Source organism: Patagioenas fasciata, chromosome Z, assembly GCF_037038585.1.
Source record: "Patagioenas fasciata isolate bPatFas1 chromosome Z, bPatFas1.hap1, whole genome shotgun sequence".
NCBI classification, from domain to species: Eukaryota; Metazoa; Chordata; class Aves; order Columbiformes; family Columbidae; genus Patagioenas; species Patagioenas fasciata.
In genome coordinates this window covers 11,450,379-11,475,254 of record NC_092560.1, presented here as the reverse complement: position 1 = coordinate 11,475,254, position 24,876 = coordinate 11,450,379, and the positions used below count along the sequence as shown (strand labels likewise).

Sequence of the window (24,876 nt, the reverse complement as noted above, 5' to 3'; positions counted from 1 at the left end):
GTTCTAACTCATATGAAAGAGCCATAGACAGCATGTAAGTATCATTTACTCCAAATGTAGGGTTCCTTTGCCATGCCAGAATGCCTTGAAGCATCTGTGGGCAATTGACTCAGAAACATAGATAGATTAAAACTGAGTATCTAAGTGTTTATAGCCCTCAACTGTCTGCCCCACTCATCTCCCAGGTCTGCTGCCCTTGCAGCTGGAGACCTGAACTGCAGACAAGGCAGGTTCTGAGCTCATTGTAGTGTGTGTTCAATGCAATGGGGCAGACAAGAGTCAGTCTTGAGTTTTCTTAATGCATAATGCTGTAAATTGTTGTTATAAAGAAGGCAGTCTTGAGAAGGAGAGCAGAGCACTCTGTTACAGAGTCCACCCTCATTACTTGAAGAGGCTATTTGCATTAAGAATGAGTAGGCTTGATGTTGAAGAATACTATTTTGTGGCCATTTCTTGAAACATGACCATCATAATTACTAACCAGCTTTGGTTTTTAAATAACAAAGTGTTTTCCTGTAAAAGGTCTCAGTTCACGTTACCCCAGCTTTCATACCACCGTTCCTTCTCCCAGTTGGTGAAGTTGCCATTACTTACACAGCAGCTGATAAGTCGGGCAATGAGGCAAGCTGTACATTCAGTGTCAAGGTTATTGGTAAGTGATGGTAAAAATCACTGTGAAAGAGTCTGTCATGGCTGAAAGCTTCCAATTTTGTGCAAAAAGAGACTGTGAGTCACTGTGGCCTTTACATGTGCAGGTATAAGCCCATGAGTAATATCATCTTCATAAATCTTTTGCTATCTTGAGTCACTGTTTGCATAGTGTGCAATCATTGCTTCCAGATGTTCAGTTTGGGTTGTGTTTTGTTCTATTGTTCATTCGGAATGTTAAGATTTCTTCTCATACTGGTAGATTAAATGCTTTATTGTGTTGTCATTTATTGCCTTCATCATGTACGGAATTTTTTTTCCTTCTTGAAAGACTCCAAGTTGCAAAGGTTCTTGCACATTGCTGATGCAAATCATTGTTCAGGTATTTCTATCAGACAGTTGTGTTATTCAGCAGTCCTGTTAAACAAGGTTTGCTCTGTAGAAAGCAAACAGAATGCAGAAACCATGTGTTCATAAGAAGAATTAGTTTTCTCCATTCCTCAGCATCTACTAGTGGCAGCAGCTTACAAGTGTGCACCTATCTTTGTTTTATCTTCTGATCTGAACCTGAAACTGCTGTTTACATGACTTCTGATTATAGATTTAATTTCAGTGTGACAGCAGTTCAGTAAGCTAATGTCATGCCATCCCTTCAAATTCTTCAGACGCAGAACCTCCTGTAATTGACAGATGCAGATCTCCACCACCCGTGCAAGCAATAGAGAATGAGTACCCGGTGACATGGGAAGAGCCACAATTTTCAGACAATTCAGGTGAGATAGTGCACCCCAGAACATGCACACAACTGTGGAAAGCTAGAGAACTCTAGCCTGTTCCCCTTGATCCTGTGGAGTTTAGGATTTTTTGGAGAGTTTTTTTACTTTTTTATTTTTATGAGCACGTAATTTGGAAGACATGCTGCCATTTCCTTCTCCAGTTGTCAGGGTTGGGTGTGACTCTCTTTACCTGATTGATGGTTTAGGTTGTCTTTTAACTCTTCTAGGTGCTCCACTGAGTGTCACTAGGAGTCATGCACCTGGAGATGTCTTTCCCAAAGGAGAGACAACAGTTCAATATACAGCTGTGGATCCCTCTGGCAATAACAGGACATGTGAAATCCACATTGTCATCAAAGGTTTGTTGTCTTAATCTTCTGTTCAGGAGCATATGGTGGTGTTTTTAACTGAATATCATAAAGTATGCAATGCTACTCCATTTTTACTTTTCGTTATTTGAATTTTATATTTGGATACCTTGAAGGCAGTCAAAAGATTTGTTAGTACCAATGAATAAATTGTGTAAGACTGAAGCAGCACAGCAGTGAATTTGGTCCTGTAATTTCAAATTAGGTCTATAAATGCTGAAATTATGATTCATTAAGCAGTAAGACCTACAGTAATTGATTTTTTTTTTTCCCAGTGACAGATACCATGTGAAGCGAAATAATAGAAGTTACTGAGGTCTTTCTTCAAATCTGTAGTTAAAAAGGAATTTCTGTAATCACCTACAAATACTGTAGCAGATACTGGAACACTCTTTAGATTTTATAGGTTGTCTGTACCTATAGATTTACTGCTACATTTGTGTTTATTGCATAAAAACCTCTTCCGCACAGTACACTTTCTTCTTTAAGGCCAAATTTGGCTGATAGAGTATTAAGGATGAAAATTCTGCTTCACCTCTGTTCTCTAGTGCTTATGGCTTAGTTGGGCATCTGTATAAAAAATTTTGTTAGTGAAAAGAGAATTTAAAATCATGCAAACTGGAATTTTGGTTATAGCTTTTCAAAAATATAAGCTGCAAATGGACGTGCTAATTTCTGATTTGCTGTAAATCTTGGCAAAAACAAGCCAGTGCTCAGAATTGGCATTATTTCAAGTTCCAGACCACCTCAGACTTTTTGTGGTTTCATGTTTGTAACATAATGTTTTCAGACATTCACAGTCTCCTTCAGAATTGGCCTGTAAAATAAACTATAACTGAGGTTTTACAGTCTATCCCTCCTAAGATGATTCTGACAAGTCTATGTGTTGTTGAAGAAGCACAGAATGGATAATGTTTAGTTTCAGAATTCAAGAGGTAATACAGTTTACTATCATTTGTTTTATGAAGGTTCATGTGAAAATTTAGAATAATGTTTTGTATTATTTTGGGTAGTACCTGCTGGAGCCGGCACCTTTGAAGAAGTAGTACAGAACGGTTTGAGTCTTGCATTTCTGAATTTCTCATATGTATACAAATTTTTGAGTCTTCACATTTCTAGATTTCAAATTTTGATGGCAGAGTTTGAGAATAATCTAGCAATGACCTGATCCTGCCTTTATGGAAGTAACAAATAATAGTTCCACAGATTTCAAGAGAGTCAAGATGAGGTTGATACTAGGTACCTTAAGAAATCTCTCACTACTCTTTTCCTGTGTGCATGCTTACTTCACCACATTCATCAATATAAAAATCTTTGTATTTTTCATAGGTTCTCCCTGTGAAATCTCCTTTGAACCTGTGAATGGTCATTTTACATGCACATCAGATGAAGCAGGAGTTAATTGCACATTGCACTGTGCAGAGGGTTATAGCTTTTCAGAAGGATCAAGTGAAAACTACTATTGTGCCTATGAGGATGGTGTCTGGAAACCACCATATTCTCCAGAGTGGCCTGGCTGCTCTTGTAAGTCTTACTGTTATTAAAATGAATCCACAGCTCATCAAACACTATGTTTAATGAAGAAGTAAATGAAAATATTTTAGAAATAATGACTTCTATTTAATGATAACAAATCTTCTCTGTCCTCTGCCTCCAAATTATTAGAAATATTGTGAAAGAATGCCTGGAAGTCCCTAAATGTATTATTTGAGAAGCTGTCTAAAACACAAAAATAGTAGTGAATTTGAATCCTGGGAATATAGCAAAGATGTAAAGTAGCAAAGATGGCAAAGTAGACAAGGTCTGTCATTTTGAATTGGTGCTTTAAACAGTTTGTTTGCAAACACTAACTGTTTTTTCAATAGGAATTTTAACAGTATTTGCAACTTGTAAGTCCAAATGCACAGTGCATGCTGGACTTACACATCTAATTATCACCAGATCAGAAGCATTTATGTATTTTCTTTGAGATGGATGCACACAAAACTTCAGCTGTGGAATTTCCCAGCTTTCGTTACATTTTAATAATAAATGTATTAGAGCTACTTATGAAGCCAGTCTTGGCACCATCTTGCATCCACTCCATCACAGTAGGTTACTTGGTTTCTGCAAACAAGAGCAATATTTCAGCTATGAGCAGATGAGAATTGTATTTCAGAGCTATCTGTTCAAAATCCGTAACTTGGACACTTCGTAACTTTGATTTGCTTAAATCCGGCATGAGAATTTTTCATATTTAGCCTACCACTATTACTAATAGGACTTTTAATATTTATTGCTCCTTTCTCAGTAGCAAGTAAGTAGTTTAGTTGACAGATCACAGGTTTCTTCCATTAAGAAAATGCTGAGATCGATAGGTCACAGAGCTTTTTTTAATGTCTCTTAGCTTTCCCAAAAATTTAATGCCTGTCAAAGGGTCATATTCAACTGTACTGCCTGAGGTATGGATAATCCATTTTCATGTATACAACACTAGGAATTCAGGTTGTTAATTCAAAGATAATGCTTCTTAGCTCAGTGTATTCCAGTTTTGTCTGGATTGATCTTGCTTTTAGCTCTGAAACTCTTGCACTGCCTAGTAAAAAATATTTCTCTAACATTTTTCAGTAAATCGTTTTGCAAACCATGGGTTCAAATCCTTTGAGATGCTCTACAAAGCAACACGATGTGATAACAACAATCTTCTAAATAGCTTTACTGATGCATTCCAGAGTGCACTTGGTAAAATGGTAGGTTAGTAAATACTCATTCCTTTTACATACTTTTTTTAAAAATGTAACTTGTTACTACTTTTTCCAGCTAACTAATTTCATACAAGGAAAATAAAACAGAAACCCATAAATTAAATTTGTGCTTTTTCAGAAGTTGACAAGTCTCCGTTAAAAATAAAGATGATTCATTGGCATTTTAATGTAATTTAGTTCAGTCTTCAGTGTGGAGCAATACAGGACAGAATTTGTAGAACTGTCCAGGTAGCTTAGGGACCTGGCACTCAGAGATTTTTCGGTAGGCTTCCAAAGAGAACCTGTGCAGTTTTAAAGATGCCAGTCAGTTGTCCCCTAAACTCAATGTTGTTTTTGAAACCAGCATATTATTATAAAATATTTGTATTTTATATTGAATATTTATAACATGTCTCCATATAATATGAGTATACATCTATATAAAATAAATTCCACATTTGGTGTCCACGTCCAGGCACTTAAATCCCATAGTAGTAATTTAAATAATTTGCTTGGGTTTCTTTTGTCTCTGAGTTCTCACTCTTACCATTAAGATTTGCATGGCACTGTGTTTGAAGGGGTAGCATGTTCCTTCTCTATTGTGTCTTTTGCTTTCCGCTTCCATATCACAATCTCCCCTCTTAATCCATGTGTCTGTTCTCAGTTGCAAAGCAGAAGCAGCAGCACTATGAGCTGTGGTCTCAGAATGGATGTCCAGGCCTAGTCTGATAGCATTGCCTCAGAAAATAACCCTGGGCAATTACAGATTTTATGCAGGACAAGGCCCATATGCTAAAAGCCTCTCTACCCATTAAAAAGCATTATTAGCATACACAGATAATGGACAACCTCCTGCAACTTCAGAGCATATGTCAGTAGCCCTTGTCAAATGGCTGCAAACTTGCATAACAGTTCAGGCAATCTCTGACATTTGGACCTAAACATCTGTTACTCTCTTGCCTTGCTTCAGGTTTGTTCTCTTCCAGTAGAGAAATCTTGGCTGGTTTTATTTCTGTTCCTTTGCCCCAAGAGCCAGCTACCACCATGTTCCAGTGCTTAGATGGTTATTATCAGCAAGCAAAAGATAATAAGAAAAAAAATGCTTAGTGGTCTGCCCAAGCAATTTAGTCAAAATGCAACAATCTGTGAAAACAGTCAAAAAGGCTGTTTAGAATATGCCTGTTCCTATTCCAAATAATTTTAAATTCTGGCAGAGATCTGTAATGGGGGGGAAGAATCAGCAGGAGCCATCTTTCCAGTGAAGACTGATATGGAAAAAGTAAAGGAATTCCAAAACATGATCCAGAGCCCAACTTGCTTGCAACCTTTCTGGAAAAAGCAAGAAATACAGATACTATCAGAAATCATACATTTATCTGTTCTTGTCTAATCTTCACTGCTTTTGTGGAGAGAAGAAATCCACAATATCAGAAAGGTTTCTTTTGAGTTTTCTGTTCTGTGGTTTCTGTCCTTCTCACATGATTTTCCCTGTTTTCTGAGATCTCTTGGTGAAATGCATGAGTCCCTTTCCTTGAGTAGGAAGAGGCAGATATGAAGAAATAAGGTTGAAATCTAGTAACAAAGTGACCACATTGTTGTAAACCTAACAGAATCACAGATTATATAGCTGGAGCAAACAGAATGTTTTCAAATGTGTGAGCTCTCCTGTGATCTTCAGCAGGGAGAAGCAAGTGTGAACTTATTTTGTTATTTTGGAATTTCACGTGCCAAGAGTGGTCAGTTGAATAGACAGCTCTTATAAAAAAGATATGTAACGAAGAGCTTGTATTTCCTACAGGTTTCCGTCTTGTTTCCTGGCTGTGTCAATAGAACATACTCCTTTCAGCAGATTGTTGTAGGTTTATGAGAGGTGTGAAAGGGGAAATCTGGTGTTACTGGAAGGACCAGTGCTTTAAATTATAACTAGAAGCTTTTATAAGTCAAGGGAGAGGGCTATGTGGTTGTATTTTTTAATGTTATTCTTCTTTATGTTGGAAGGTCCCATCATTCTGTAACGATGTTGATGATATTGACTGCAGATTGGAAGATCAGACACAGAAACATTGCTTGGAATATAATTACGATTACGAAAATGGATTTGGCATTGGTAATTATTGATTGCACAGATTCTTAGCCATCCATGTTTAATATGGCATAATTCATTTTGTTCTGAAGTATACAATGTCTTGTGTAGGATATTTTTTAAAAATAACTATAGAGCTGTTAAGATAGTAAATAATTACACAGCAGATTTTATATGGAACTGTTTGCTGTCTGGTTTTGATACTACTTCCTGTATAGCGTAAAGGAAAAGTTTACAGAGGTGCCTCATAATGGGGAGGGGAAAAAAAAGCACTCACACAGAGTCTTACAAACCTGCTTGGTTAGCCTGGAAGAAAACAACTTTTAAAAACATAGAGTTTCAAGCCAAAATACTGAAAAAGTACAATATGTGGTTCTGGAGATTGTTATGAAAATGGACATCCGTGGTGCTGGTTCAGATCAGCATGGAACCCTCACGGTATAAAGCTGTACAAGGTTCAGCTGTGTACAAGGACAGATTTTGCAGGATAACTGCAGCAATATCAGGGTGAAAACTTTGACAGTCCTCGTGATTGTTCACAGTTTGCTTTATGCCACATAAGTTGTCATTTTGAGTCCATTTTTGAACAGATTAGTGTCCATGCTGTACTGCTGTGGTCCTTGGCATTTCCAAGTCCCATTGGCATGCTCAGAGCAGAAAGCCTCATATTATCTGTCTTAGCAGGAGGCATTTGGACAGATTAACATCAGAATACGTCCTCTGTCGTAGGACTGTAGCTCCTTTATGGGTTTATAGTAAGTTACATAGTAGAGCTTCCTGTTTATTCTTGCCTTCTAGACACGCTTCATGGACTTGGAGAGCACATTTGTTTGTAATTGGACATGGGGCGTCTGGGTGTTCTATTTGCAGTTGTCATCAGGGTAAAGATGAATATTGGTGATAGCTGGAGCTAACTTGTAAAGGCACTTGGAGGAACCGGTGTTGAGGACATGTGATGTAGGGTCCTATTCTCTTCTGTTTCATTACAACCTCTTATCAGAATAACCTTCTTGCTGTTTTTCTGGACTTTCTTGTGATTTTATACTGAGGAGGCAGATGAACAGAACTCTCCTCTGGTCATAAAAGGCAGCAGTTCAGAAAATGAGTTGTGGAATACTCAGGTGGTATTAACCACAAAGCTGTGGTGGTTAATTGGTCCTAGTTTCCACTGTAAACTGAGCATAATCTAGGTGACTGCTAGCAGGTAACTGGCAGAATTTTTTTATACCTCAATGCTTTTAAAAAAAAAGAGCTAGATCAATGAAATAGACCATGCATCTCTAGATTTAGACATAATGAAATGGTAGATTATGTACAGAAACTATTGTTTGTTTCTGGATGGAAGCATGTTATAGGTGAAAAATCTTATACAGGGAGTGAATTTGACTGTCTGAGAGTAATAAACACACAAGGTGATGCTACCAGCTGTTTCTGAGAGGGCAGTTGATGGTAAAACTATTCAGGAGTTGTGAGAAGATGAAGTGGAGATGTGGCATAGGTCATGCTGTCTGTAATTGAACAGGAAGAGAAAGCAACGTGGAATTGCTTAGGAAGATGTTGCTGGTAGGTGAGGGTCCATGCAAGACAAGGGACGAGAAAGAATTGCAACCTGTAAGTTTTATAGCAGTATTTCTTTAAAGCTTTGGCTAACTGCACAAGATTCAGGATCTCTAGGATACCGGTTGGAGTGAGACTGTTTTTTCCTTTTTCTTTAGTCAAAATACTGTTACAGTAGGCACCTGTGCAGAAGCGAAGCCAACACGTGTCATCTGGAACTTCAAACAGGCCGTGTTCTATTAGGGATGTGTTTTAGAAATAAGTACAGGCACTTATTTTCTAGATGATGTTGCTTCTTTTTTTGTTCCTTCCTAATGCCTCACAGGACCTGCTGGCTGGGGGGCAGCAAACCAGCTGGATTATTCCTATGATGATTTTGTTGATGTACCACAAGAAGACGACATATCCAAGCATTTTGCTGCCTCTGTAAAGGCAGCACCTGCTCGAGTTAAAAGGCATAAGCTGAATGTTCCAATGACCGACCACAAAATCAAGTTAATATTTAACATCACGGGTGAGAGAAAGTCAAAATATTCTTCTCCTACATTTAAAAAAAAATATTTATAATGTGTGCAGTCAAACTAAACCTTCAGTTCACAAAGCCTGCTGGAGATGCAGATGACAGTTTTCTGGAGACATTCATAGCTCCATTTCATCACAGACTTTCTGCTTGGGGGAAAGATCACAACCTCATGTTCGTGGAGAGCATTGTGCACATGGCCTGCTTTCCACTGGCAAGCTTGAGTGTTGCACTCTTGATATACTCCAGAGTACACTGGTAGTGCTGACTGTAAAATCTGTGTGATTTTTGTGTTTTCTGTTTATATCCCAGCTAGCGTGCCACTGCCTGATGAAAGGAATGATACATTGGAACTGGAAAACCAGCGACGGCTCCTTAAAACTCTGGAGACAATCACGAACAGGCTGAATAGAACTCTTAATAAGGAACCTATGTATTCTTTTCAGTTTGCATCCGAACTCATTGTAGCTGACAGCAACTCACTGGAGACTGAGAAGGCCTTTCTGTTCTGCAGGCCTGGTTCTGTGCTGAGGGGTAGAATGTGTGGTAAGCCAGATGACTTGCTTCTTGTATGTATTTAGAATCCTTTTGAAAACCAGGGTTTTAGAGAATGTTTGCAGAGGGTTATGGTTTGACACAGTCCAGTGCTCATGGTCTCCCAGAACAATAAACTGCTAAAATGCTTTGCGCGGTTTGACTTGCAGAGGATGTTTATGTTCCTAACTAAGGCCTGTGGAAAAAGGATGCTTTTGTACCCAGGATTCCACTCCCATGGGGAAATTAGGCATATCCACACTTGGTGATACACAGGAAAACAGTGCTTGGTATGCACTCTTTTAACCCTGTTAGTGTTGTGGGTGATGCGTAGCTGAGATAGGAAACTGGATTCCATTTCCTGCGTATAGTGAGATCTTTGCAGTGTTCCAGAAAGACACCCCATTTGCTGAGGAAGCGAGTCATATTTCACAGAAACAGGGTTTGACTGAATGGGAACTCCAGAGGCAAGACAAGTATGTATGATTGTGCATTCTGAGGGGAACCTTATGTTTCCAATGTTACAGTCAACTGCCCTTTGGGTACCTATTACTCCCTGGAGCATCATACCTGTGAAAGCTGCTGGACTGGATCCTACCAAGATGAGGAAGGGCAGCTTGAATGCAAAAGTTGTCCATCTGGTAGATATACGGAGTATCTACACTCTAGGAGCATCTCTGAATGCAAAGGTGAGATTTTGGCTTCTTCAGACAGCCACTTGTGAATGCCTTTTGGTCCTCATTGTGAGGACTGAAATTAGGTTAGCCTATGAAATGAGTAGCCTTCCTAACTGCCGCTCGATGCATATGTAGAGAGAAAAATCCAGGTTGTGGCATATGGGATGCCTGGACAGATGTTTTAAGAAGAACTGGTCTTTGAAGCCTTATTTCATTTCTGTGTTCATTCTGTGAGATTGTGAGCCCATTTTGCAGGGACTAACACACTTAAGATAATGCCTTGCCAGCTCCTCATCATCCTACTATGATTAAAGATGAAACACCTGCATCCTACACTGCAGTGCTTTGGCACTGGCCACCTCAGCACCTCCATCTCTTTATGACTTGTTCTGAAAAAGAGGTTGTTAGTTTCATTTCCTGTTTATTGTCTTATCATTAACTTTGTTGATTAAAAATTATTAACTGAGTTTCAGTAACTCATCTGTGAAGCTGATTGGAAAACAATTAGGTGGTTAATATTTAACAATTGCTCTATCAGTAGCTTACCACACTCTCTTTTTTTTTTTTCTCTTTGTACCCATGAAGTTATTCAGAGTAAGCTCTATAAATAAAAGTCCCTGTGACATATATTGTCATTCAGTATTGTTTTCAGAGGTTAGGAACCATGTTTGCTATTGGACATTGTTTAATCTTTGTCAATTCTTCTGCCTTATAGCTCAGTGCAAGCAGGGAACATATTCACCTAATGGTCTTGAGACATGTGAAACATGTCCACTTGGCACGTATCAGCCAGCATTTGGATCCAGGAATTGCATCTCTTGCCCAGAAAATACATCAACAGTAAAAAGAGGTGCAGTGGATATCTCAGCTTGTGGAGGTTTGTAACAAAAGGGGCTATGAAATTTTTTAAACCAAATTCTAGAAATTTGTAAAATATTTTTAAACATCAGATAATGTAATCCAATTCATCTGCCTGAGATTAAATTCTGCTTTTGGTTAAGTGTGGAGAAACCAGCATTTCCCAGCAAAATGACATGTCATTTCCTGATACCCTGATTATTTCATATGCCCTTTCTCTGGTTTCCAAGATGAATTCTTATCTAAAGATGAATGAGATATGTAATAGGTATCTACATGAAACTAAAACCTTTTTCTTTAAAGAAGAGAAAGGGAATGAGAGGATGTCTGCCACTATTATCTCCAGAACAGCTTCCACATCTTCTGTACAACAATACTGAATTTTAACACAGTTTGTTCCGTAACTTTTTTCAAGAAATTGTCCTCAACTGTCTTTGAGAAGCTTTGCCAGAAAGATTCCCAGGGGAAATATTCTGCAGGGATTAATGGAACAAAAAAACTTGTTATGTGTCCCAAGTTTTTCTTGAAGGGGAAAAAAAAAAAAAAAAAAAAGGTGTGAGAGATAAAGGGGAAAAGAAGTTGTGTTTGAAAGCTGTCCCCAGAGCAGCAAAAGGAATAGCTAGAAATACTTCCCAGATATTTCTGTACTCCTTGGAGAACAACATGTCACCTAACAGCACAATTTAAATAAGCATTCCTAGAGTTGTGAATTCCTGGCAGGTTTCAGGTTTCACCCTGTTTCATTAAGTCTGAGGAGGGACTATGACAGGAAGAGAGAAAATGATCAGAGAAAGATGTGGGGGGAAGTAGTGTGAGATTGCAAGTGATCGCTCCAAACTGTGCCCTTTTTTTTTCTTGCAGTACCATGTCTTGCAGGCGAGTTCTCTCGTACAGGTTTGACACCTTGCTACCCTTGTCCCAGAGACTACTATCAACCAGACCCGGGAAAGTCCTACTGCTTGTCTTGTCCCTTTTATGGAACAACAACTGTCATTGGTGCCAGATCCATCACAGATTGTTCAAGTAAGCCAAATTATCTCTGCTGGAGGAAATGAATAACAGGAACATCTGAAGGATGGCCAGCAGTAGTCTGAACATGAAACATCCCACTTAGTTTCCTAACAAATGCAGACCTTCCATTTCAAGCAGTGAAGTTTACAGCTGTTTTTGCCAAATGGTGTTGTGTCTGTGTTATTTAGTACGAGTGACTGTGTGATACATACCAAGGCTCATAACAGTATGCATATATAGAGGGTGTGTGCACACACGTTGCATATGTATACTATGTATTTACACGCCAGAGAGAGTTATATATATATACAAATATGTAAATGCAAGTATGTGTGTGTCTATAAATACAAATAAAATATATTTTCTATGTGCACACACATGTAGGTGTTTTAGAAATGTATGTGCTTACAAATACATATTTGTGTAAAATATGTATAAAATACTGTGTGGTTACTGTAAACTTCACTTTTTATTCCAACAAATTCACTTTTTTTTCAGCATATCTTTACATGCGTTACTAACGTGCAATTATTATGCTTTCATGGAACACAATATTATTAAGAGCACTTGTAAATCTTTCCTTTTAGGTTTTGGGTCTACTTTTTCAGCAGCTGAGGAAAGTGTAATGATGGTACCAGCCTCTCCAGAAAATATCAGCAAGCAATACAAAGTCAGCAGTCAGGCAAGGAAAATATACATTTTCCAGTATTTTCTTAAATGAAAGGAGTGCCTTATGCAGTGGTAAATTACTAAGGCCTATTTAAATGTAATTGTTATGTTCACTATATTTCCTGAAGAGATGAGAGTGATGGTCATGAGCGGAGCAGTCAGCCTCTCTTTGTAGTCACAAAAGCACTTTCACTGAGCAAAGGAGGCTACTGTTTGTGATCTTAAATTCTGGACTTCAAGCCTTCACTTGATGTATAGAAATATTTATCATACTTATAAAAGAAATATAAACTCCATGGAGGAAGTTCAGCCAGTCTGTAAACGTAGATTGACCACTCAGTCATCTGATGTGTTCCATGTGCTGAATTCCAGAAAATGCTACCAGGCATCTAAGTCCCATCTGTAAAATCTTTGTTTTACTTATTGCAATATAGATAGACTTGAGATGAAGCAGGCAGAGCTCCCTTGTGCTGTGAGTACCCCCTTTGAAATACAGGCAAGTCCTCATGTGATGGAAACTGCTCGTTTGCCAGAGAAAGTCGTTTACCCCCACCACCTCCCGCCAGTCTGTAACTGTGACAAGACTGCTTTGTTTGAATCGGAAGTCAGAATGTTGTGTAAACAGGAGCAAAGTTGACTAATGGTAAATTTCACCTGAACCATTATATGACATATAGGCAGGTGACGAACTTATCTTCTGTTGTTTTAGTTGACCATTTACTCAGGCACTTGGCTGAATTCGGGTTTGCTACATTAGAAAAAATAACACCAGATGGTGAGGTTCCCCACCAGTTCACCTGATGACCAGTAGCAAGAAGTGATTAGCCAGGGTAAAAGAATGTAAAGTGGAGAACTCTCATATAGAAGAGAGTGTAATATAAAATGTCACCTATGAATCATAGCTGAGAAATTTCTAAGGGAACAACTGCAATGAACGTATTTTGCTAAGTGAAAGGTAATTTAAAACTAATATTCAGATTCCTGGTATTTTTCTTTAATAAAAAAGAATAGTCAGTGTGCTGAGGAGACAAAAAGGAGGAGCTAGAAGTTAGTGCCAGTGACGCTGTCTTCCCAGCTTTCTGAAGTGACTATAGGGTGTACAGTTTAAAATTAGAATTTTTTTTCCACCTGTATTTTCCACCTTTACTATAATTGTATCATTCTTACCTCTGGCAGGTCTTTCATGAGTGTTTCCTGGAACCATGCCACAACAATGGGACATGCAAACAGCTGGGAAGTGGATATATTTGCATATGCCCACTTGGGTATACAGGTAAAAAAATTAAGAAGCGAGTGGACAAGCTATCATGTCTCCATGCCCTTAACATGAGCAAGCCTAAAGCAGAAAAGTATTTCAATGCAAGAGGATATCTTAACTAATTGGAAAATCCGTCACAGATTTACCATACATAAGTATTAAGAAAATAAATAGTTTCTCCTGTTCTCGTGGAATTATATCATGTTAGGCATAAAAAGATTTTGAATGGAGTTTCTTTTAAGGAGTTAGTGGATTTGAAAATCCTATCATTTGGCATTATTTATGATTAGAAAATCTGGAAATTTGCACTCTAAACAGCTAATTTAGTTAAATCTGCCTGTACTCCACTGTTAGCTTCCCAGTTGCTTCAAAGCAAACAGATGACTTATTATTCAGCTATTATCAAGAAGTGATCTCTCTGAGTTGTGATAGGTCTTAAGTGCCACTAATTCGAATTGTTCAGTCTGTTGCCCAATGTACATCATACCTTTCTAATAGCATTTTGACTCAGGAAAAAAAAAAGCCACAATCTAAAGAGAAGATAATAAACCTGAATGTCTGGTAATGTATGCAATTAATCAGTCATGTTTTACTACATGAAGTTGTCATTACTTCTATGTTTCTGAACAATTTCAAGTTTTGTCTTCCCGTTCTTAGTCTTTTATTTTGCATTCTAGGCTTGAAATGTGAAACAGAAGTTGATGAGTGTAAATCAGCTCCATGTCACAACAATGGAATGTGTAAAGACGGCATTGGCACCTTTGTGTGCCATTGTCAACCAGGCTATTCAGGTAATTTGTTTCACTTCATAGCTCTTCTTCAGACAGGCATTGTTTCTGTGCCAAGCAGATAACACAAAACACAAGGGCTGTGTAATTCATCCATGTTATTATAACAGTAAAGCAATCTAATCTACAGGTTAGAGTAAGGTTCTAGTATATGTGAACAGGTTTTGAAATATAAGGATGAGCATTCAAGAACAGTCTGTGTGTGTGTTTGTGCACATATGGTTCTGTTTGTGACATTTCTGGTCTGGAAAACAAAAAAGAAAAAAAGAAATGAAGTTTAGGGAATTAGAAAATCCTCACAGGAAGAATGCTTGTGAGACTGAATATGGCCTGACTAGACCAAGCATTTATGCAGTTGCTTTACAGTAGCCCTGTGAGTGAGTGGGCTTTTTCTTATCTTTTTGTCTCAGTCTTTTTAACTTTCACCTGCATGTTGAAGATATCGAAATCTGCGTGGAAACTGACATGCTTGAGTACTTTGCAAAAACAGCACCTGATTTCTAAATATTGAAATAAACTGTTGAGGAAATCATTTTCTGTGATAAAAAAAGGTGGTGTTTTCCAGCAGAAATGGTCTTATTTTTCATGTGACTGACAGCAACAGCTGCTGAATTTTACTTAAACTTGGTAAAGACAGACCATGGGCTTCACATCTTTCACATCTCAGCATATAAATAACACAGATGATCTCTGTAGATGTTCACAGTAGTGCAGTCAAACATGAAATATTATGACCTGATCTCAGTAGCCTTTTGTTATGCAAGCAGTATAATGCTGTTCTGTTTTCCACATTCAGTCACCACAGCACCTAGACCTTGAATATGTCTTGATCATGCCTTGTAACCCCTTGCTCTTTGAAGGTCTCTTGTGTGAGGAAGACATAAATGAATGTAGCTCTACTCCGTGCTTCAATGGAGGGCATTGTGTTGATGGCAAGAACGGTTACCGCTGCACCTGTGCAAAAGGGTTCACAGGTACACCTTTTTCTGTTTTAAGTCAGCCTTCACTCTTTCTGACCAAGAAGATGTCTTCCTACCCTGTCCAGTGTATTTCAATCTCATTGCTATATATTACATGTATTAGATATTGATATGGATGTACTAGATTTCCTAGGTCCATGCAATCTCTGAGAGTCCCTGGAGCGTAAGTGCAGCTTCATAAAAATTTACTAAGTGATTTGTCTTCCTTTCCTTATTTTGCCGTGAACTCACTGTGTGATGTTGAGGAAAGAATAAGGACATTCACAGGGGTGTAAATTATTAACATTTATTTTAAAAAGAAAAGTATTGTAACAGTAGGCAAGATGGACTATATTAAAATTATTCCCCATCCCCATAGTCAGCTTTCTACTGTGTTCATAGATTTCTTTGACAACAGGGCATATCTGTTAGCTATCATATTGCCAAGGAGCTCCACTATAAAATCACATGCCGTTGCCTCAGTCTGCCGTGCTTGTAATGTAGAGCCTCTTTCACAGCAGAAATCCCAGAATTACATGTTTCTGGCTTTCATGTTTCTCTTTAAAAGTTAAGATTCCAGCTAAATGTCTTTTGTAGAAGCTTTTCATTAGTTGCTCAGAATAGTTTCTCAGGTGATTTCCTGATTCAGCCCAAATTAGTCACATAATGGGCAATATTTACATTCCCCAAAGTTTACTGATTGTTAATTTCTACAGCTGCAAAGATAGTTCCTGTTATTTTTCTATGACCACTTGACCTCAGTTAATGGAGTAAATCCCAAACCTGCATAGCTACCCTGGAGTTTGCTGTTTCCCAGAGGATGGGCAACAGTCCTTAAAAAACAGAAATGAGTTGGTAATCTTTCTTTGGTTAATTCAAAGTGAAGCTGTGATTCTGTTCTCTTCTTCTCAGGTGCTCACTGTGAAATGGAGGTCAATGAATGCCTTTCAAACCCGTGTCTTAATAGGGCTATTTGTGAAGATCGAGTTGGTGGTTTCTCCTGCAAGTGCCTCCCAGGTTTTACTGGTGTCTTATGTGAAAGAAACATCGATGAGTGCCTCAGCAGACCCTGTAGGAATGGAGCGACATGCAGAGATGGTATCAACGGCTTCAGGTGAAAAACAGATGATTGATGTAATACAATGTGGAAAGTCAGATATGTTGTAGTGCTTCAGCATTCTTAGATTTCAGCAAAGCAATTGACAGCCTGATCCAATATCAATGGTCCCCTTATGCATACTAAAGGAGATTTTTAAAAGCAAGAAAATAAATCCTGGTGTACTTACTCTCAAAAAATCCAAGGTAGATGGCAAAGAAAATATGCAAAGTTTGAAGTGTAGGCATGGCAGGACTACAATGGTTCTAATATTAACTTTCCAAAAGAAATCCATTTTCCCAAGCTTCAAGGGCTTGTCTTGTGTTCCACTAGAAGCATAGTTGATGACCAGTTAGTACCTGATAATATTACATTCCTATAGCCTGCAACACAGGCATAGCTATACATATTGAGAATACAGAGATTAAAATACAAACACCTATGGAATCTTCCAAATATTTATTTTTGTGCTTTACAGTGTCTGAACTCAGATCAGAACTTGCAAATCCCAGTAGCAGTGTCATATCCTTGATCACTGTAGATGGAGAGATGAACCAGCTGTTACTGTCTGGGTTTAATAACTCACTCCCCAGAAATCTGGTGCTTTTCAGACACATTGGTTTTCCAAATACCAGGTTTTGGTGCCTTTCCACAGCCTTGGTTTTCCCTCAGTATACACATATATGCCTGAAATGTGAAGTGACTCTTGTCTATAATTCTGTGGACTCTAGAAAGCGTGTTTTATCCACAGGGATGCAATGATCACCTCTCCCGATTTCATAAGAAGAAATACAGACACTGTGTTTCAATATTGCATTGTCCCTATCAAGAAGAAATATTGTGCAGCTAATAGAATACAAGCATACTTAAAAAAACAACCAAAATAAAATGCCATTAATTCTGTAGTGTCTCATCTGATTTTCTTTTTTTCAGTATATGCCATTCCCATTTGTGGACCTGGCCTCACGGTCAGGATTCTTTGTCATGACAGCAGCCACCTTTGAAGTGTGCTTCTCTTTTCCTCCATAGGTGTCTGTGTGTGACAGGGTACACAGGACTAAACTGTGAAGTGAACATCAATGAGTGTGACTCCAGTCCCTGCTTAAACCAAGCCATCTGTGTGGATGCCTTGAACTCGTACGTTTGTAAATGTCCCCCTGGCTTTACAGGCAGCAGGTGTGAAACAGGTACGCAGGACCAAGTGTCAGAAAAAGGTGGCTTGACTAAGTCTCTGGGCAAGGTTTGCACTGTCTGGGCTGATTTCATACAGCTTCCCCAGAAAGCAGCTATGGTGTTGGGACTCCAAGAGGCTGAGTGGAGCCTGTGTGACTGCAGTGTTAATAAGTGTAATTGCAGCCAAGTAACAGCATGTGTGCTATGGCATATTCATTTACCTTTTCTAAGGCTCAGTTCTATCTTTTTAATACCTGGTAGTTCTGTTGAGTTAAATTCTTATTTGCTCTGTGTATTTGAGCTAATTAGTTCTTTCTACTTCTTGTATTTCGTGTAGAGCTTTGCATTACATGGTTAGAGATTAGTATGCAGTATCTCAGCTTTAGAAGTCCTAAAGGCATCAAGTTCGCTGTGGGCAAAAGGGCATCAAATTCCCTACGGTCAGACTAGTTAGGTCACATATAGTGGAGCTACCCAGATGATGCTGGAGTTAGGCCACACAACCACAAAGTTCAAATCCATTTGTCTTTTAGCCACTCCATGAAAAGTACAGTGTGTTACATCAAGAGCTGGTGAATCTTTAAATAGAAGCAGAAGAACCTCTGTTGATTCTAGAGACAGCAAGGAACCTACAGATCATGTAGACCTACCATCCTATGTTGGAGCTTTCAGGAAAGCTCCACTTGATACATTTACATGCAGTATCCTTGTAAGGCATGTCACTCTGCATTGAGGAGCAGCACGAAAGTGCTATTCCATACAAGTGCAGTGTATTTCAGTAAGTCTAGAGCAGACAAAGTCTTTTTGTTTTGGTTTGTTTGTTTTTTATTTTGACTCATGAATAAAATGGAACCAGCTGATCAAACCTCTTTGGGTTGCTGGATGGCAGAGGGATATGTGATTTTACTGGTAGAGGACTGAAAAGCAAGGTTCATGGTAATTGTTTGTTAGATAAACAGCTTCATTTCCAGTCATTTTTCTTCAAACCCTCTGCATTTTCTAGCCTTGGCAAGCTCTGTATACTGGCTGATGTTAGACTGCTATACATTCTTTCTATCTCTGATCAATTTAAAGTGATTAATTTCTGCAGATTGGTTGCATTTCATTTTATTACATTTGCTTAGTTTCTATTTGATTCTTTTTCTGCGTTTTCAGGAATATATCTCTGAAGAATCTTTTGTCTTTGTTGCAGAACAGTCCTCTCGTTTCAATCTTGATTTTGAAGTCTCTGGTATCTATGGATATGTCATGCTTGATGGTGTTTTACCATCTCTTGGTGACATCACCTGTACATTCTGGATGAAATCCACTGACACCACAAACTATGGGACTCCCATTTCTTACGCAGTGGAAAATGGAAGTGATAATGCATTTCTTCTGACTGATTACAATGGGTAAATCACAGTTCCGCTTTTCTGTAGCTTACAGATGTCTCGAATTTATAAAGAAAACATAGACCAGAAGTCTGAATATTGGCTTGAGGGTAGAAATATCTACATCCATACTCTGTAGCTGTAGTTGTCTCTTTGTTTTGTTTTTATCCTTGCTTTGTTTCCTTCACTTTTTTGCTAAATAGAAGAGTAATGGCAAGAAATCAGTGACGTTTAGAAAGCAGGATATTTTTGTCTGGACTACATTTACATTATATTTAAATGACGCATTGAGAAAATGACTGGATAAAATGGAGCTCAGCACTCAGAGTACTCGTAGTGCCACTCCAAAAGCAGGGATGAACCCAAGGGGCAAGCGTAAGAATCCACTATGCGCTGTGACTTGTGTCTTCATGTTTTGGTGCAAAAACACACTACTTATTTCACCATGCTTTGCATATGATAACCGTAACTTCCGAATTCTCCAAGACAGAGGTGTCTTGTGTGATGATCTTTCAACAGGGATTTCTTGTATGATGTGGACATGATTGCTCATTTAGCAAATAACATTTTTGAGTCATGTGGGACAGGCTGTGTTTTTAAAGTTACTGCATTCAGCTGATTATGCCTTCATCTTCCATGCAGCTGGGTTCTTTACGTAAATGGGAAAGAGAGGATCACAGACTGCCCTTCAGTGAACGATGGCAACTGGCATCATATTGCAGTCACATGGACGTGCACGGATGGTGCATGGAAAGTATACATTGATGGAAAACTGTCTGATGGAGGCACTGGGCTCTCTGTTGGCTCAAAAATCCCTGGTATGCTTTATTTATATTACACTAGATCTGTTGCCTTTATTCTGTTTTTATTGCAGAATTTGCTGTGCCTGCAAGGAAATGTTTATTTTGCTGGTTTTAGTATGTTTCCATATATTCAACATTTATGCAGGGTTTGCGTTTGCTATTCTTGTTCATGAAGACAGTTCCCTCACTCATCCTTGCTGAAGACAAAGTGCACATTTCTAGGGTTAGCTAGGTAACTTGTTTTGGGGGTGACAGAGTTTAGTCCACAAAGAAGCCTGCACTGAGCTCATTTTGGAATGGCTTTGTGAGAACAGGTTTCTCACACAACAAACCTGAGTTTAACTGGCATTTTCCTTACAAGTGTTGGCTCAGAGTTGATTGAATTAGGCTTCTTCTGTTACTTTCAGGCATCTTTTAAAAGTTTTGTTTGCATTTTTTCCTAACAAGGTGGGTTTTACTGTTTCATTGTTTCCTATGATCAGAAGTCTTGTCAGTAATATAAGACAACATGAAAAGAATACCTTCACCATTGAAGAGCTGCAAAAGGCCTGATGTTAGATTGCTGCAAGGAGATTTGGTTTTGATGGTGTTTTCATACTGCCCCCATCCAATTTTACACAGACTTTCAAAAAACTATCCATATTGAAAAAACTATAGTGAAGCATTTAATCTGTATACCTTATGCTTGCCCTGTCTTTCCCAATTACATTGGAGTTATCTTCAGACACAAGACCTAAGGAAGTGTGCAGTCTCCATTACTTTTTGCCCTTGTCCACACACTGTGTGACACACAAAATGCATGTCCGCATAATCTGTGCTGCTGATCAAGGAGAGGAAATTTAACATGTATGGCATGTCAGAACATTGACTGTCTAATCACTGATGTGCTTCTGAGGGTTTGGAGTCAAATTTGTTCAATCTGACTTTCTAAGTGTTTGTTTAAAGCAGGAAGTGCAAGCTGGCACTGCAAAATATGCCTGGCCTGCCCAAAACTGCATTTTGCATTGCTCTGTATTATGCTTCAAATACTGAGCTAGAAGTGATATCTTAGAGCCAATACCATTCCTGAAGCAGCCAAGTTTCTGCTCTGACCAGTATGAGTTTAGCATTAATGCGTATTTGAGAGTCACTTCCAAATTGTTACACTCACCTCAGTCTATGTTAAGGCTTCCCAGATGTTTGCTGAGAGAGTTTGTTGAAGGTGGCTGGTGTCCTGCACAATGAAATCTTAGTAACATAGGGTAGCAAAAGTTTTGTTTTGCTTAGTTTTTAATCCTCCTGTGGGGATTCCTGCTGTGAGGCTTTGTTTCCTCTTCCTGTTCTAATTCTCTCTGTGTTTAGGTGGTGGTGCACTTGTACTGGGTCAAGAGCAAGATCAGAAAGGAGAAGGATTCAACCCAGCTGAATCTTTTGTGGGCTCCATCAGCCAGCTCAACATTTGGGATTATGTCCTTTCTCCACAGCAGGTAAGTCCTTGCTGCAGGGTCTGAGCACAGATCTCTGAGTGTAGATGAGCATTTGAAAAGGCATTCAAAGTTAGCATAGTGGATAGACTCCTGTTCCTAGAGAAGTCAGCAGAAACCAGATGAAGCTCTGACCTAGGGAAATAAGCTTAGCATAGTAAGAAGAGTAGCTTTAAGCAAAACTGGATGTGGTAAAATCAAAACTGAGTCACCTTCTATTTTGATTCAGCCTTCCTATACTTCATAGCTTTGAAAGAGAAATGAAGGCATACACAGAAGCTAGCAGTCCTGTTAGAAGAGGGAGAAAACCCAATTAAACAACCTCATGGATTGCTTTACAGGTTACAGTTCCCTAATTGTGCTGTGTGAAGGCACTGGTAAAACTTCAGAGGAGAGGCATCAGAATTTATGTCAGTGCATTAGACAGTATGAAAAATCTGAGCTATATAGTCCCAGGAAAAGTCTGAATGAACAACATAACCAAATGTTAGGCTACTTTTATTGAGATATCAAAAATATAGGTTTGGCACTAAACTTTCACAGAGTTAAAAAATCAATGTAGATCAAAAGATGTCTCCAAGAATAGTGATGCCTCAGCTTCTCTGGAAGACAAGCTTCAGTGCTCAGTTATCCTCAGGGTGAAATTTTTTCTCTATATCTAATTGGGACCTCTCGCTTCTGTTTATGACTACTGTTTCTGTGCCACGCCATGCACTGCTGTGAAAAGCCTGACTCTGTATACTTGATTACCTCCCCATTGATACAAGGGCTGCTGTTAGGTGTCCCCGAAACTGTCTCTTCTCCAGGCTGAACCAGCCTTGGTCCCACAGCCTCTTCTCACAGGAGAAATGCTCCAGCCCATCATCTTTTTTATGCCCTCCAGCTTCTCAGTGTTTTTCTTGTACTGAGCCCAAAATGGAATGCAATACTCCAGCTGTGGTGCAGCAAGCACAGAGAAGAGGGAATAATCCCTTCCTTGATTTTCTGTCTGTGACTCTGTTCACACCACCAAGGATGTTGTTGATCCTCATTATTGCTAGAGCACACAGGTGGTTGATACTCAGGCTCCCTGCCTGCCAGTGCCCGTAGGTTCTTTTTGACAGAGCTGCTCCCTCTCCAGGCTTTCCCCAGCCTGTATCATTCTGAGGTTTTTTCTTTCTCATTTGCTCTTCTTGAATTTCATGAGGTCTCTGTTGGCCCATTCGTCCAGCCTGTCGAGGTCCCTAGAGATGCAGCTCTGTCCTTAAGCATTCTGATTGGGCCTCCCAGTTTGATATTATGTGCAAACCTGACGACAGTATCCTCCATGAGCACTTCCTGGTCATTAGCATTTCAATCCTGAAGGTCAGAAATGGTGAAACTGTTGGTAACACTTAAACAGCAAGAACTAATGTTCAAAGTTAGGTGGACTTATTGGGGGAGGGATCTTTGGATTAAAAGATTTTGCTCTTCTGGGTATTTTTACCACTATTTGGTGGTTTATCGCTATTTGTTATCCATAATCCAAATAAGAAATAATAAAATGAACAGAAAATAAAAGTAAAACATAATCATTGCTTCCAGCATCTAAATGTCTGCTCTACTTCTTTCTCCTTTTCTTTGCTACTTCGGCTTTCTGCTAGGTTCAGAACTGTCCAACAATCTGCTACTGTTCTCGGCTTTCCAGGTCATCGATACTTGCATTGCCAAAATAAATCTTCAGGTTTTTGTTCAATAGCAGTTTTGAAGTGGATAAGTATACATGTAATTTTACAGGACACACTGGTGGAGAGATTAAGTGCAATTTTCTGTGTCTTTCTCAGTAGTTGCCTGTCTTTCATGACAAGCTTGATTAAATTCCCATCTGCTTCAAATGCAATACAGTTAGGATGAGGAAAACAATCCTGCCCTTTGTTTGTGGTATCCACATTACTCAACTGAAAGGACAGATGTGAGACCAGACAGGGAGCTGGGCCAAGTAAGCTTCCTAAAAAATTTTAACCTCATTCATTTCCGAGCTTGGAATAGTAAATCACTATTACTATCTGTTATTATCACTTTTGTTCTGGCAAACTGGAACTGTTCAGTAAGTCTTACTTTCCTATTCTCAGTCATAAAGGAAAGCGGGGTCACAGAATGTGTTGCCCAGTGAATTACATAAAGGCAAAGTCCACTCTTTAAGATTTTTCTTTGTGTAATTTAGTTACCCACTTGCACATTAATATTCTATAGGTAAGCCAACAATCCGTTTGTTTTGTTGCTGTGTAGACAGCAGTAAAAATTTGAGGTTTTTATATGGGACTGTGAGGTCCTTTCTGGCTCTACATTCTCCATCATATGGCTTGGAAGGGCTGATTCCCAATCCTGCCTTTCACACAGTGGAAAATTTTCCCTGTAGATTCCTTGCAATTTGTTTGCAGTCATTGTCCTAAGCAGTTTCCATCAGCACCTACTGTTGAAGTGAGATCTTTGAAATGGCCTCAGAATAAATGGAGCAGGTTGCTCTCTTCTCCAGCTAAGCTGACTCTAGAGTCTGATCTACCTCACTGGGTTTCATGGTAGGGAGAACGTGAGAGTAATTCAGTCTGAGATTCATGATGTGCCTTCCTTTCTCACAGACAGTATAAAATAATATTTTTGGTAGTTGATTTCATCCACTGGAGACTTGATGGAAGCCAGTCACCCTTTTGAGAAAGGCAGTTTCCCAACTGTTTTATCATGAACTTGCCAGACCTGTGCTTTCTAACTAGCCAGCTGTGACCTGAGGCTGTGCTGCATGTATTGTATGGGCAGGCTGGCTGTACTGAGATGCACACAGCCACTGTGATGCTCATCTTTGCTCTTTTTAATTCATTTTTTCACTCTGCTGAAGGAAACATTCATTTCTCCCTGCCAGTAAATTGCTGGAATGACTCTCCAGCAGAGAACAGACAAAGTAGAAGTAGTTTCAGTAGCCTAATTACTCACATGTTCTCTTAATTGAATAACCGTCTTTTCTCTATGGGCCACTTTCCTCTCTGTTATCTTAAAAGAAAAGGAAATCCTTAATTATCCTTTACAGCTCATTTATCCTCCTCAGGGTACGTATAGTTTTTTTAGTAGTTCAATGGCTGAGATATGATTGCATCTGCCCTGACAGACAGAAACGTAATTGGGAGTACTGTGCCAATAATACATCATAGTCCCGCTCACCTTCTGGGACTGTATTTTATTTCTGTTCCTGGAGTGAACAAAGGCAATGCAGAGTGAACCCAAAGCCCAAGTCTTTCCGTAGCAGTTTTAAAACACCTTCACATAGCTGAAATCTCCCTGAGCATCCAATGGAACTAGACACCCTTCTTTTTTTTCTTTAATAAGTGTTGGAGCGGAGACATCTGAGCTCCTTGCAGGGGATCACTATGGAATGTTTTGTGACATCCCACCATTAAGGGTATGTCTGTATATTCTCACTATTGCATATAATTTACACTGGTGTCTGAATAGCTTAAAGAGTGCTGCGCCATCTGGGCTTGTAGTCCCCAGGTTGCTTCTGTTGGTGGCCAGATAGAAATGTAATAATG

The 24,876-nt window shown here is 39.0% G+C and overlaps 1 protein-coding gene across 2 annotated transcripts in view; it reads left to right on the top strand.

The window, feature by feature from the left end:
- Nucleotides 1–24,876, top strand: part of SVEP1 (sushi, von Willebrand factor type A, EGF and pentraxin domain containing 1) — a 133,048-nt gene that overhangs the window by 60,828 nt on the left and 47,344 nt on the right. For both annotated transcript variants that reach the window (XM_065860361.2, XM_071802615.1), the window contains exons 9-28: nucleotides 523–652; nucleotides 1,314–1,421; nucleotides 1,652–1,783; nucleotides 3,122–3,316; nucleotides 4,400–4,521; nucleotides 6,514–6,622; nucleotides 8,481–8,669; nucleotides 8,988–9,221; nucleotides 9,737–9,898; nucleotides 10,602–10,763; nucleotides 11,606–11,767; nucleotides 12,343–12,437; nucleotides 13,601–13,697; nucleotides 14,360–14,473; nucleotides 15,331–15,444; nucleotides 16,342–16,543; nucleotides 17,555–17,712; nucleotides 18,891–19,092; nucleotides 19,714–19,889; nucleotides 21,216–21,340. In XM_065860361.2, the coding sequence (XP_065716433.1) occupies nucleotides 523–652; nucleotides 1,314–1,421; nucleotides 1,652–1,783; nucleotides 3,122–3,316; nucleotides 4,400–4,521; nucleotides 6,514–6,622; nucleotides 8,481–8,669; nucleotides 8,988–9,221; nucleotides 9,737–9,898; nucleotides 10,602–10,763; nucleotides 11,606–11,767; nucleotides 12,343–12,437; nucleotides 13,601–13,697; nucleotides 14,360–14,473; nucleotides 15,331–15,444; nucleotides 16,342–16,543; nucleotides 17,555–17,712; nucleotides 18,891–19,092; nucleotides 19,714–19,889; nucleotides 21,216–21,340 (2,988 nt within the window). The remainder of the gene's footprint in view (nucleotides 1–522; nucleotides 653–1,313; nucleotides 1,422–1,651; nucleotides 1,784–3,121; nucleotides 3,317–4,399; nucleotides 4,522–6,513; nucleotides 6,623–8,480; nucleotides 8,670–8,987; nucleotides 9,222–9,736; nucleotides 9,899–10,601; nucleotides 10,764–11,605; nucleotides 11,768–12,342; nucleotides 12,438–13,600; nucleotides 13,698–14,359; nucleotides 14,474–15,330; nucleotides 15,445–16,341; nucleotides 16,544–17,554; nucleotides 17,713–18,890; nucleotides 19,093–19,713; nucleotides 19,890–21,215; nucleotides 21,341–24,876) is intronic.